A 13,417-nucleotide genomic window follows, 5' to 3' on the forward strand; every position below is an offset into this window, starting at 1 on the left:
TCGTCTTGTCTATTCAGAAATGAGTCTCATTGAATTCAGCAGGACCTACGCCAGGATAACTCTTCATGACTGCAATTCTAGTGAATAATAAAGTAACTCTTATAAGAAACCAGTTACAATAGTTTGAACGGTAATACTGGGAAATGTGGCACCACACGCACACACTCAGACCTCCTCTTTCTAGGTGGTTTTTGGGCATCTTCCAATACAGGGTGCCCAAGTGTTAGTGCACACAGAGGCCAATTACAGTGCCTCCTTTCACTAACACACACACACCCTTGCCAAAACAAGGATAATGCACAGCATGAAGTCTAGCAAAAGCAAATAGTTGAGTGAAAGAATCTGGGCAACAATCCCACGAAGGAGTATCTGGGCAACTACGAGGGAGTAAATGCTGGCCTACTCAATCTTGCTTGTTCCTAAATAAACCTTCTAAAACAAAACAGCAAATGTTTCCCCAGTCTTGCAGGCAGCAGGCACACAGCTGTTTTGCTCCATGGATGTCTGAGTGACACAGACAGGCTGCGGCCCTAAGGCACTTGGGAGCCAGCGCCATGGGCCCTTGCCAGCTGACATGCACCGGCCCTGTTAGCAATGAGCAAAAGGAAGCCTTGTGTTAGCTCCTCTTTCTAAGTAGGGAGCCTACTGCATGGTAAATAAATAAAGAGGGAGGACAGGAATACCTGGTTAATCTACATGGATTTAAGTCTCCAGGACCAGATGAACTCCATCCAAGGGTATTAAAAGAACTGGCAAATGTAATATCAGAGCCATTGGCAATAATCTTTGAAAACTCCTGAAGAACAGGAGAAGTCCCAGAAGACTGGAGGAGGGCAAACGTTGTCCCCATCTTCAAAAAGGGGAAGAAAGAGGATCCCAACAATTACCGCCCAGTAAAAAGGTAATGGGCAAAAAGAAGGCCTGCGTCTGCTCCTCTTTCTAGGTGGGAGCCTATCGCAGGGTGTATCCACATTTTGGAATTAAAGGAGTCTGATGCCACTTTGACAGCCATGGCTCTGTCTGAGAGAACAGAACTGCAGTTTGGGAGGATGTTCAGTCTGGGGGGGGTGGGGGATTTGTAGTCTGGTGAGGCACCAGAGATGTCTGACAGACCAGGCTGAACACCAAATTACAAATCCCAGGAACCGTGACAGCAATCTGACACCACTTTTAACTGCCTGGAAATTGTAGAGAAGGCTGGGTACCTCACCAAACTACAAAGTCCACAGAATGAAGCCATGATAATTAAAAGTGATATCAAACTGCATTACTTCCGCAGTGTGGAAGACCAGTTAGTGCAGGGTGAGCAGCTGCCGTAACTGCAAAGGAGGCCAAGGCACTTTAAAAGGTAGGACACTCAAGACAATGTAGGACATTACGAAACTAAAGCTCGAAACGCTCACAGGTCCAAAAACCTGTTTGAGACTGCTTTAACTGCCCTGGCTCAGTGCTTGGGAATCCTGGGATTTGTAGTTTATCGTGGCACCAGAGCTCTCCAACAGAGAAGGCTAAACGTCTCACAAGACTACAGTTCCCAGAATTCCCCAGCACTGAGCCAGGGCAGTTGAAGCAGTCTCAAACCTTGGGGTGTGTTTTTGGACCACCACAGAAATATAAACCCATGCTTCTTGGCCATGTTCAAAAATGGAGGCCACTTTGGAATTCCTCCTGGAGAGAGGGGCTGAAATGGAGGACATGTCCTGGGAAAGGAAGGCGCCTGGCCACCTGACTGCCCTCCCAATTTCCCCAAACTGTGCCCTTTAAGGGGATTATGAACTTCAGCTCCCAGAATCCCAGGCTATTGGCCAACGTGGCTGAGGCTTCTGGGAGCTGAAGTCTAAAATCCCCTTAAAGGGCACAGTTTGGGGAACACTGCTGTAGAGAGACCTTGTAGCCAGCGGCTCCCCCAAACTGTGCCCTTTAAGGGATTTTGGACTTCAGCTCCCAGAAGCCTCAGCCACGTTGGCCAACAGCCTGGGATTCTGGGAGCTGAAGTCCATAATCCCCTTAAAGGGCACAGTTAAGGGACTACACTAGCCTATCCATCCCCTTCAGAAGCCCCCCAACTGAGCCTTGAAAAAGGGGCGTGTCCCTTTAAGAGAAAGGGAGGGGCGGGGCTTCGAAGGGGAACCACTTCCGGGCTGGGCGCGAGGACACCCTTTCTTCAAAGGGGGGAGGTTGGTTGAAGGCACTCACCTGAGAGAGAGAGAGAAAGCGCAAGGGGTGGGCGGGGCTTGGGCCTCACAGGCTCCAAGCAGCCCCTACTGACCCACCCGGCAGAGGCATCCCTAGGGCCAGCGACGCAGCGGCGGCCGGACCATCACTTTGGCCGCGACGGGAAGCGGCCAGCGCGAGCCAGACGCACGCCAGGACGTGACGTCCACTGCCCAGAGCGCATCCAATTGGAGGGCAGGGGAGGCGTGGCTACCCCCGCCCCGCCCTTTTCTGTCTTCCTCGCGTGCGTCGCCAAACATTTACCAACCCACCTGGTCCGACAGTGGCCTCTAGTGGCCGTCGGCGCTCATAGCAAGAGGGTGGGATTCTTCAGTGGTGATCATTGTTTTTGTGGTTGCATCTGCATTAAAGAAGTAATCCAGTTTGACACCGCTTTTAACCGCCCTGGCTCTGTGCTATGGAATCCTGGGGTTTGTAGTTTTGGGAGACATTTAGCCTGGCTTTGGCCAATCAATTTTAAATCATCACTTTACATATATATATATATATATATAAAATCTTAGAATAATCTACTCATATGAGTGTATTTTAATAGTTTTATAGTATTGTGTATTCGCCATAGAGACTTAGGGCAACCCTAAGGCAAATCTGCCATAGAGTTTTCTTGGCAAGTTTCTAGTTCAGGGGGACTTTTCCATTAAAGTTTATATTTATTTCCAAAGACATTCACTATGTTCGTCTCAGTCTCTTGCGGCACAAAAAGGAATGCCTTTAAGGAATGCAGAGCCTTTAAGAATGGGTTTTATGTTTGCCTGAGCTCCTTGTGGATATAAACCCACCTCTTCAGATGCATCATTACAGAGTGACGTCCAGGCCTCAGGATGTAAAACCTATTTACACAGCTGTGGGACTGGGATGGGAGGTAATGGATGGTAAGCCTGAGGGCAGGCAACTGACATTGACAACAGTAATGAGTGTAAGCCACTCTGAGAGCCTTTAGGGCTGAAGGACAGGTATAGCCACCCTAAATAATAGGATCCAGAAAGAGGTAAATCGTGACTCTTGCGTTAAATTTTTGATTTTGGAAATGTCCGTGTGCCACTTTGCCCCCGTGTTTCTCAGAGCGACATAAAAGATAAATTCTTACTTTACTGTTCATTTCATTAAAGAAGAAGCATAGTTTGCAAGACCTTAGCAGCTCTGTTAGTAACAGGGGTCTTTGAGGGCCACCATTGAAGTTGGAGACAACCAGGGCGACCCAGTGTCCTCACCGCAAAGGAAGACAAGGCACTGCGAAGTGTAGGACAGTCAAGAAAAAATTAAGATAGGACCAAAAAAAGCTTTAAAAAACCTCATATAAAATATTAAATTCATGCTTAGTCATGCTCAGAATGAAGGGCATTTGGGACGTCCTCCTGGATACAAGGTTGAAATGGAGGGCATGTCCTGGAAAAGGAGGACATCTGACCCTGAAGATGACTTGGCTGCTATTTACAATAACACCAAGCTGTTTCAGAAGCCATGAATCCCACCCCATGTTCTCTTCCCCCCTATTTGTTTATAAATAAATAAATGCATAGCCTTTTTTAGGACCAACCAAAATGCCAAAGTCTGCAAGCTTCTGAGTTCTCTAGAATTCTTCTAGAGTTCTTTCACCAGAGAATTGTTTCCTTTTTAAATAAGAGTTAAAACGTACAGTGCTTACATTGAGCCATGGATAAGTTGGCCTTAAACTAAAATGTCTAGATTTATACATTAGTATGTACAATATGTAGAGAGATCCTGTAGCACCTTTGAGACTAACGAAAGATAGAAGTTGGCATCATGAGTTTAGTCTACAAAAGCGTGTGCTGCCAACTTCTTTCTTTCACTCAGTCTCAAATCTGCTTCAAAATCTCGCTACATACTGATTCTACAGACTAACATGGCTATATCTTTGAATCAGTATATATACAGTGGTTGTGAAGATTCACTGGTCTCTCAGAGTAGGCAAAGGCCATTACAGAAAAGGATGGCAGCTTGGGTCTCAGGAGAGAGGGAAAGGAAGACTGACTGGAGAAGCCTTACTAACCTGAGGTGCTTTGGAACAAGGCAGGGCCAAACAGCAGCTGCCCATCTGAAGGTGCCTGTGCGAGACATAACCAAAGATCTCCTTCTTTGCAGGTCTTTAAGCAGAGGCTGGGTGGCCATCTGTCAGAGATGCTTTGATTGTGAATTCCTGCATGGCAAGGCATTGGACTTGATGGCCCTTGAGGTTTTGACCAAAGAGGGGCTATTGGAATGGCAAGTGTGGCCCTCCACCAGATGTTTTGTGGGAGATTATCACACTGGAGGAATTTCTCTTAATTTTGAATGAAAAGAAAGTGGGGCCAGAATGCATTCACATGAATTTGCTGAATTAGCGAATTTACATGAATTCGAATTGCGTTCAAACTGACTTCCCATTGCCCAAAAATAGCTTGCCATTGCCCAGAATCACCTCTCACGCAATAACGTGAAACCCCAGGATTGCGTTCGGACTGACTTCCCATTGCCCGAAATTGCATGTGGTAGTCTTATCACGCAATAACGTTAAACCCCATGATTGCATTCGGATTGCCATTGGATTATACTTCCAATTTCCCTTGTCTGATAAACTCTGTGGTCCCAAGCAGCTTCCATAATTCCTTCCCCTTAGCCATTCTGGCTAGAGCTGAATTGCAACCTGACATCTAGACGGCCAGAGCGGACATTAGATGCTTGCCTTGGCACTTACAGTTCACAGAACTATGTAACTGACCTCTTTAAAGTGAGCAGAGTTAAGCATTGGTTAATAAGTGAGCAGTGGAGAGGCTTAGAGCTTTTTAATAATCTGTTTATTTTCAAATGCTTGAGCTGAGCAGACATTACAAGTGTACAGAACAAGCACATAAGCATGTGGTGCTACTCCCAAAACAATATTGGTTCCTTGAAATCCTTAACCAGCTCTCCAGCAAAATTCATAAACTGTTTTTGCAGATGACAGCACCTGCCCAGATATTTTCTTACAAAGCACCTCAGACAGTTTGTGGCCATTTTTCACCATCTATGTCCAGCAGGCCATAAGAGAGCTAGAAAACTTTGCATCACAGAACAGTGTTTGCATAGATACTTAGAGTAGGAAGTGATGGATACAGGAAATAAATTGGTGGGAAATGAAAATTGTAATAATGATGAAAGCAAGAAGGAAGGAACTTGACATGGAATTTATGTGTGAGGAAATGACAGGAAACAGAAGGGTAGTCTACAGAGGAATAGAGAAGGGAACATATTTATGCCTCCATGGGCCAAACAGTTGCAACAATGATAAAGCTGTTGGTTGTATTTTGAAGCTGGAACCCGGTGCATAGTTATTCAGGGATTGAAGAAATATGTGAGGTTAGATCCATTTGTGCCCACATATGCAAATAATATAGTCTATACTATAGCAATGTTTCACAAGTACATTTTAAGCTGCTGCCATTGCCCAGTTAAGAAAGATGTATAAATCTAAAGCTTGCAGATTTTAGCAATATTATGCTGTGGTCCAATTCAAAAAATAATGCCTTTGCAGTGCCTTTTAGTATCTTTTATTTCCTAAGATCATAATGTCACCCTGAAAAAATAAATCCCAAACAAACCAGCACTAGTATTATTTACTTATTGTATTTCTTCATGCTTGTCCTTTACGTCTGTCTTTTTTCCCTGATGTTCAAGGATCCATTTTGTGGGATTTATTTCTACACTTAGCATTTTCCTTATCCAATCATCTTGTTGTACTCCATCAACAAACTCTTTTAGGGAAAGTTTTCCTGGAAGAATAGAGAAAACCTATTTGTTAGAGAAGCCTAAACTATTGATGACTGCAGTTATCAGACTGTATACAAGGAAGGATTGCTTTAGAGCAGGGGTGTCAAACACAAACCAGAGGATTTATGAAGACATTTAGGCTATAATCCAATACTCTTGTACCAAGAATGACATTTTCATTCTCTAGTTTATAAAAAACTATAGTACCTGAAGACTGCAAAATTAAAAACAAACACTGATGGTCAGACTTTCAAGGTAATATACATTCTGCATCCCTCAGTATTTTCCACAAAGCTGGGAAATAGAATGGAGAAACCTATGATCACTGTTCTTTCCACCTCTTTTTGTTCCAACCCTGAATTAGGAGGAAAGAAAGCAGGCATGCTGAGCTTGCAGTTTCCTGAAATAGAGCCATCAGATTCTAAAAATAAATGCATTAAAAAAACATTCACAGCAAAATTAAACCACTGTTTTCTTTATACTTCTGATCCTTAAGCAACTCCTCCCAGTATACCTTTTAAGTGAGTCAATAACAGTTGCCTTCTTGTAACAGCAGTTAGGAACTGGAAAGGTTCCTCTAAAAATCTATTGGGATCTGTGGCATTATCTATTTAGCTATGAGGTGTTTTCAGGGAAGCATTCTTCTTCACGTAATTGGCCATGTTTTCCTTGTTGCGCCAAGATGTAATGTAGACTGGTGTCCTGAATATACTTATACTAGGGGGAAAAACAGTTGAATACCTAGGGCTTTCGTCTGAATAAACATATACGGTTGAGCTATTTGCTAATTGTTATTTTGTTTTATCAATGTATTTTTATGTGTATTTTAATGAGCTGTAATCCCACCTCGATCCATTGGGAGAGGCAGGGAAATATAAATAAACTCCTCTCTCTATACACACACACACACACACACACACACACACTGCACCCGCAGTATACCGTGTTTTCCAGGATTGCATGAATAAAAGCTGGAAGCAGTCACCCATGAACCTCCACAGACCTAATAGCATTTTGCACAGTGGTATAAAAACAACCATGGACTTTTTAGGAAGCAGGGGGTTATATTCAATAATATTATTCTAGTTCAAGGCTTATGTTTTTTGAAGAAATCTTCTTTTATTCCTTTATTCTTTTTTTGGCCCTGTACTTCCAGTCCTTTGAGTTTACTAGGACAAAGTTTTGCAAACGGTTATGCATACTATTTAACAAGTAGTTGTACAAGCTCTTTCACAAGCCATTGTACAACTCACTCTATCTTAGGAACATTGGAAATTGTCTTGCGCTGAGTCTGACCGTTAGTCCCTTGAACCCAATTATTGACAAAAGTAGCTGGGCCAGCAGTTGCTTTCTGTCTTTTCCACTAAGATTCTTTATTACCCTGAGAATGTAGATGTCAGAGGCTGAATCTGCAACCTCTAGCATACAAAATGTTTTTTTTACTACTGAGCCATTATCACCTGTGTTGTTATGGTGGTGTCAGTTTTGCTAGCACATAGATTGGCAATGTGTGGTTCTGGGATTGCTTGTGACACCCCATCCAGGGCTCCTCAGAACTCTTCCATACTCCTTTATTCTACCTCCCCGTGAAAAGGTGAATTGCTCCTTCTGGAAGCCTTCAGGAATGGCAATTTAGCTTTTAATGCGGGTTGCAATGGTACTTTGAACTGTTTGACATCAAAAGAGGCCCACTGAAAAAAGCCAGAAATGGACGTATTGCCAGGTCTGGTTCTGCTGTTTATTTGCATTTTTGGTTATCTGTGCAGCCCCCAAAGGCCTCAGAGGCAAAATTTTCCCCCATCATTCAGATCTACCACATTTACTCACCCCATGCTAGTACCTGTGCATCTTGTTAGGGGATAAGCCCACTTCTTGTCATCTTTCATTATCCTAATGTTTATTACAACCCAGGATATTCCTGTGCATCTGCACTACTTTAAATCTATTTTGCTATCAGGATTTCCTTAGTGTTTTGGAACTGGATGACTGTGCAGTAGAAAAAGTCAAAATTAATATAAAATGAATCAATTGAAAGATTCAAGGTATCAGTGTTGTATATAAAAGTTAAATTTTTGCTTACTTCTGTATTCCAAAAATAGATTGAGCATGTACTGTACATTTACTGTTTTCAAATCTTTTTCAATCTGGCAGCAACCATCTACACAGAAAAGCCAGTTCCCAAGGTTCTGCCTTACTTAATGTGCATAGCTTAAAACTACAAGTGAGTTGGTGAGAAACAATGTTGCCTGTCGATTATTATGGCAGTGAGACTGAAATTGAAACTGGGTATTACATTTTCCCCCCTGCTTGGTTTATGTACTGTACCTAGGCAGAGTACACTGATAAATTCATTTAAACAGGAATACAAATGTACTTTGGGAAACCTGTAGAAAATACAAAGAATACATTTACCATCATTGTTTTCATCCATTAGTTGAAATATCCTGTCACACACCTCCTCTGGGGATGACAGCTGAGTATCTGTGTTTCTTGTCCATCCTTGTTTGACATTATAGACACTCTGAAAAGATTGTTTTTTAAAAAGGAAAATTAAACATCATGGGTATGAAGACAAAAAGGACAATATCCTACCCCATGGAGCTTTGCTTAGATGCCATACAATTGATATTTTTGATCCAGTTATGCATCTGACCAAAAAGCCAATTTTGCTATGATTTCTTTCAGTTACATGTGAAGAGAGTCAGCCAGTCTGATGGCTTTGTATAACATAAGATGCAAATGTGACCCCCTTGTTCAGCAAAGTAGGCAGCCTAAACAATCATCTTAAGTTTAAAGCATTAAATACAAGAGCTCTTACTTTCAGCATTTTCTGTAGTTCAGTCTTATCAAGAAAACCATTTCCATCTGTGTCATACACTTTAAATAACCATTTCAGTTTGTGCTCAGGTTTGCCTCTTAGCACTAGATTTAAAACTGCTACATATTCCAAAAAGTCTATCTTACCATCCTGAAATGTTAAAAGAAAAATAATTACAAAACTGTTATCAGGAAGCATGAAAAAATTTAAACGGTCCCAAAAGGGCAGAGGAAACTCTTCATTTGCATGACATGCCTAGGTAATCAGCCACCATACTGACCTAAAGCAGTCCACAAAGAACTCCCCTATTTTCAACCCCCTTTTAAAATAAAACTCACCCCATTCCTGTCAAAGGATTTAAATGCACTTTCAGCATATTCAGATGCCTCGCTCTGGCTAGTAATGCCAAAAAACTGCTTGAATTCATGGAGATAGAGCCCTCCACTGGGACATTCTACAACAAACTTCTTGTACAAATCCTGTAATTCTGCCACTTCAATTCCTTTCATGTTACAAGTGTGGTATTGGCCCATTCTATAAGGAATGTATGCCCTTAAAAGCTTTCCAGTGTCTTATATTCTTCTCTGAAGAAAACATAAGTGACATATAGCAGTGCTATTCAGCAAAGAGCTTTAAACCAGAACAATGGGTTGCTTTTCTAATCCAAAGATAATGCCTTCCTCATTGTGTTTCTTTTGTGTGTTGCATAACACTTCAAGAATATTTTATCTTTCAATAACAGATTGCATAACAGGTATATGGTTTGTTTGTTTTTTCATTCTAATAATTTTGTAGTTGCTGCTAATAGCTTCCATGTCAGCGGTGTGATGAATCCAGGTTTTAGTCTGAAGTTTAAAGAACCTATCCAGGATGCTGCACCAAATAGTTCCAGCACCTTGAGTTGACCCATCAGAGTAAAATTCCCTGGCCCAGTGATATATAGGCACTAGCTAGGACATTGAGAAACTGGAGCGTGTCCAAAGGAGGGCGACTAAAATAGTGAAGGGTCTGGAAACCATGCCCTATGAGGAACGACTGAGGGAGCTGGGGATGTTTAGCCTGGAGAAAAGAAGGATAAGAGGTGATATGATAGCCCTATTTAAATATTGAGGAGGGAGCAAGCTTGTTTTCTGCTGCTACAGAGAACAGGACCCGGAACAATGGATGCAAGAGACAGGAAAAGAGATTCCACCTCAACATTAGGAGGAACTTCCTGACAGTAAGGGCTGTTCGACAGTGGAACAAACTCCCTCGGAGTGTAGTGGAGTCTCCTTCCTTGGAGGTCCTCAAGCAGAGGCTGGATGGCCATCTGTCAGGGATTCTTTGATTGTGATTTCCTGCATGGCAGGGGGTTGGACTGGATGGCCCTTGTGGCCTCTTCCAACTCTATGATTCTATGATTCTATGATAATTATGTGTACTATCATCAACCAAATCACATGACCTCTTGCTATACTGATATTGATCTAGATAGCAGCTTGCCCATATTGGCATCTTACATCTTTAAATTGGGCAGGTTCATTTGACTACACCACTTTGCCATTTGCAGTGAAAGATTCTTCCCAGATATTAAGAATCAACAGATGTGTTATATGAATACTGTCCACTATCCATTTGGAAATACACACAGGAGTGCTTTGATTGTGTATTTCTGCATGGCAGGGGGTTGGACTGGATGATCCCTGTGATCTCTTCCAACTCAATAAGTCTTTGATTCTAGGTAAAGAAAATAAGATACTTAAGCATAATGAACACCAGAGTGCAGTCTTTGAAAGAAGAAAACACAACACATGTTTTGTGACATATGTGTCAGACTTTTTATAGGGGCATACCAACATATAATTCTGAGCTGTTATCGGGTGTGCTCTGAAGACACATGTCTGGACTCATACTCATTCTAAGTATATATCCTTGCTGTAAATTCATCTTCACGGTACATTATTGGATAGGGGAATTCACTACTTGGGATGCCAGTGCCTCTGTCAAAAGTGTATGTTCTAATGGACAGCAAGATATTGCAGCAAAAAATCTATTTGGTTAAGTTTCATAAACAGCAGTATAAATGGGAGCAAATCCAATGAAGATCAGGGCAGTAGACAAGTTATATTTTCCCTGCATTGTTTTTCTGGTGAAAATCCTCTCCCTCTTGACATAGCTGCAATTTGTCCGTAGCACAAAACATACAGATCTTCTACATCGAAGAGGTCAATGTCCCTTTGTTCAGTTCTGTCCTTTCCTAGCTCAGAGGAATCAGGCATCCACAGTTACAGTGGTGTCACGGGGTGGTAGTGCAACTAGGAATGTGGACCTAGTGGCATCACTAGGGTTGGTGTTACCCAGTGCAATAACTCATGGTGTCATACACACATGCACCATTGATCTCCTCCCATACCACGCCCAAACAGACTCCTTAGTAATGGCTTTTGTACTAATTTACTCATAAATCATAATTCCCATATATCACTGAATGCAATAGTAATAGTTGTAACATAAACAACTAGCAAAATTAAAATCATACCTTTAAATTACAATATGATACAGAATAAATATGTTTACATATACATAGTTTCATGTGGTTAAAGTGAAAATTTGGTAAAATGTGATGTTTTTAAAGATTTTTTAAATTTTATTTTTTTAAAAAAAAAATCTGGGCCCTCTCCTTTCTCCTCTCACTGAGTCTCACCTTACTCATACCATCTCTTCAGTATTTTAAAGCGGCACAAGCAAATGCCACAGCCCATTCCTGCAAAATGCAGATGTTGAGCACTGGTGTCACGCCCCATAGGGTGTCACCTGCTGTGTTACACAACCCCCGCAACCCCTTAGTGATGCCACTGCCAGTAGACACCCTTCCTACCTTCCTTGATGCCTCAGCTTGCTTACCTGAGCCAACTAAATCACTGGGGAAGGTGCAGCACATACACACCTCCCATATTCCCTGGTGCCTCACTTGCCTGGCCACTCCCCTGCCAGGCAGCCCTGTGTGGGCATCTGGCTCCCCCCCCCCCCACCATTGCACCAGGCATCCGCACCAGGTGACACCAACACCAGGGACACCAGTGCACAATTGGTGCTATCCAAATCCTTACATGTAGCAGAAGTAGGGATCAGGAAAAACCTTCACACTGAGTATTTACAGTGAACACCATGGAAGGCAGCCTAAATGTTTTTACATGTACATATATTCATGTAATTAAAGTGGAAAATTGGTAAGATGTGATGTTTTTAAATAAAAATTTAAAAGGATTTAATTTTTTTTAAAATCTGAGGCTTCTCCTTTCTCCTCTGACTGTGCCATGCCCCACTCACTTTATCTCTCCCACTGAGCTCCAGCATTTTAAAGGGACACAGGCAAACACAAGAAATTGCTTCTGCCAAAAGGCAGATGTTTGGGGAGCAGTGGTGTCACCTCCCTGAAGATGTCACCCAGTGCGATCCAGACTCCATGCACCCCCCTAGTAATGCCCCTGGTCCTTTCAAGTCATCCCTGACTTATGATAATGGCCAACCTATCACTGTGTTTTCTTGGCAAAATTTGCTCAGAACGGTTTTCTTCTGAGGGTGAGAGAGTGTGACTTGCCTAAGGTAACCCAATGGGTTTCCAAGGCTGAATGGGGGTTTGTATCCCCATTTTCCAGACTTCTAGTTCAACACTTAGACCACTATACCACACAGGCTCTGTATGTAATACACCCAGTCAAATGGTATGTGTTTACAATAGAGAAGGGTCCCTTTTTTTCCCCGTCAAGATACTAGCTTTGTCAAAAGAGGGGGGAGAACTAAATTTGGTGTCCTGAAATCTCATTCCAAATAGATCAGTGATAATATGCCCATGTCTGTGCACATTCCTAACTGCTTGATCACTCCAAGAACTTCATATATGTTTTCATTTGGCTCATTCACAGCTGCTGTTGGTCCACAGTTCCCATCTAGCCAAGCTGTTTCCATCCAGTATGGCTGCAGATAGTCACACAGAGTCACAGGCTTATAGTGGCAATGCTGAAGCAATAAACAACCCCAGACTGTGAACATGACTCTTTTAGGAGAGTACATTGGCAGCCCCAGCAGCTAGGGAAGCTGAGAGAGTTCATGGGTGACAAGGAAGCAGGCAATGTGGAGGAAATGGTGGGGTGCAGAGGAGGCAATCAGGCAACACTGGTCTGGTGGCAACTGTTATACCTGGAGTGCTGGACTCCAGCATGTCCCAGCCATTGGAGATGGAGGAAGCCAGCCTCATTGAGATCATCATGGTCATGGCCCCTGTCGTCCTCTCGGTTACCGAACAAGTGCCGATCATCAATCATTGGTGACAAGCACCAACTGAGCAAGAACCTCAGGCACATGTGGAGCAGAGGTGAGGGTAGTGACAGGTGCTACAATACGTGGGTGTCCTGTTACCCACAAATATGTGAGGCTTGGAGAGCCTCACCACTCACAACAGTCTATTTTTAATATATTGGGGAGTGTTGGCTTGGCTTGTGAAAGAGTGTAACCTTAGGACCAAAAGCACCAATGTATACCAGTATTAGTCAATAGATACTCCAAACATGAGTGAACTGAAAGAAATTTTATTTGGGGGAAATATGAAATAACACATATATGACAATAACTCACTCT

The 13,417-nt window shown here is 42.6% G+C and overlaps 2 protein-coding genes across 2 annotated transcripts in view; both read right to left on the reverse strand.

The window, feature by feature from the left end:
• LOC149314570 (uncharacterized) overlaps nucleotides 1-2,351 on the reverse strand; it is a 69,377-nt gene extending 67,026 nt beyond the window's left edge. Inside the window, exon 1 of the mRNA XM_089521407.1 lies at nucleotides 2,197-2,351. The gene's annotated coding sequence lies outside the window, so the exon portion shown is untranslated. The remainder of the gene's footprint in view (nucleotides 1-2,196) is intronic.
• A 3,481-nt stretch (nucleotides 2,352-5,832) lies between these two features.
• On the reverse strand, nucleotides 5,833-9,333 carry LOC149314571 (guanylyl cyclase-activating protein 2-like). The gene is made up of 4 exons (XM_089523114.1): nucleotides 9,139-9,333; nucleotides 8,801-8,950; nucleotides 8,395-8,503; nucleotides 5,833-5,984 (listed from the first exon to the last, which is right to left on the reverse strand). The coding sequence occupies exons 1-4, from the start codon at nucleotides 9,331-9,333 to the stop codon at nucleotides 5,833-5,835; spliced, it is 606 nt and encodes a 201-aa protein (XP_089379240.1).
• Nucleotides 9,334-13,417: the final 4,084 nt, after the last annotated feature.

Source organism: Sceloporus occidentalis, unplaced genomic scaffold, assembly GCF_023333645.1.
Source record: "Sceloporus occidentalis isolate IW3139 unplaced genomic scaffold, rSceOcc1.0.p SCAF_4, whole genome shotgun sequence".
Lineage (NCBI taxonomy): Eukaryota > Metazoa > Chordata > Lepidosauria > Squamata > Phrynosomatidae > Sceloporus > Sceloporus occidentalis.

Coding starts and splice junctions, on each gene's coding strand:
- LOC149314571 (XM_089523114.1), bottom strand. CDS start 9,333: ATGGGCCAATACCACACTTGTAACATGAAAGGAATTGAAGTGGCAGAA. Junction 8,951..9,138: donor AATCCTTTGACAGGAATGGG/GTGAGTTTTATT, acceptor TTAACATTTCAG/GATGGTAAGATAGACTTTTT. Junction 8,504..8,800: donor AACTACAGAAAATGCTGAAA/GTAAGAGCTCTT, acceptor CAATCTTTTCAG/AGTGTCTATAATGTCAAACA.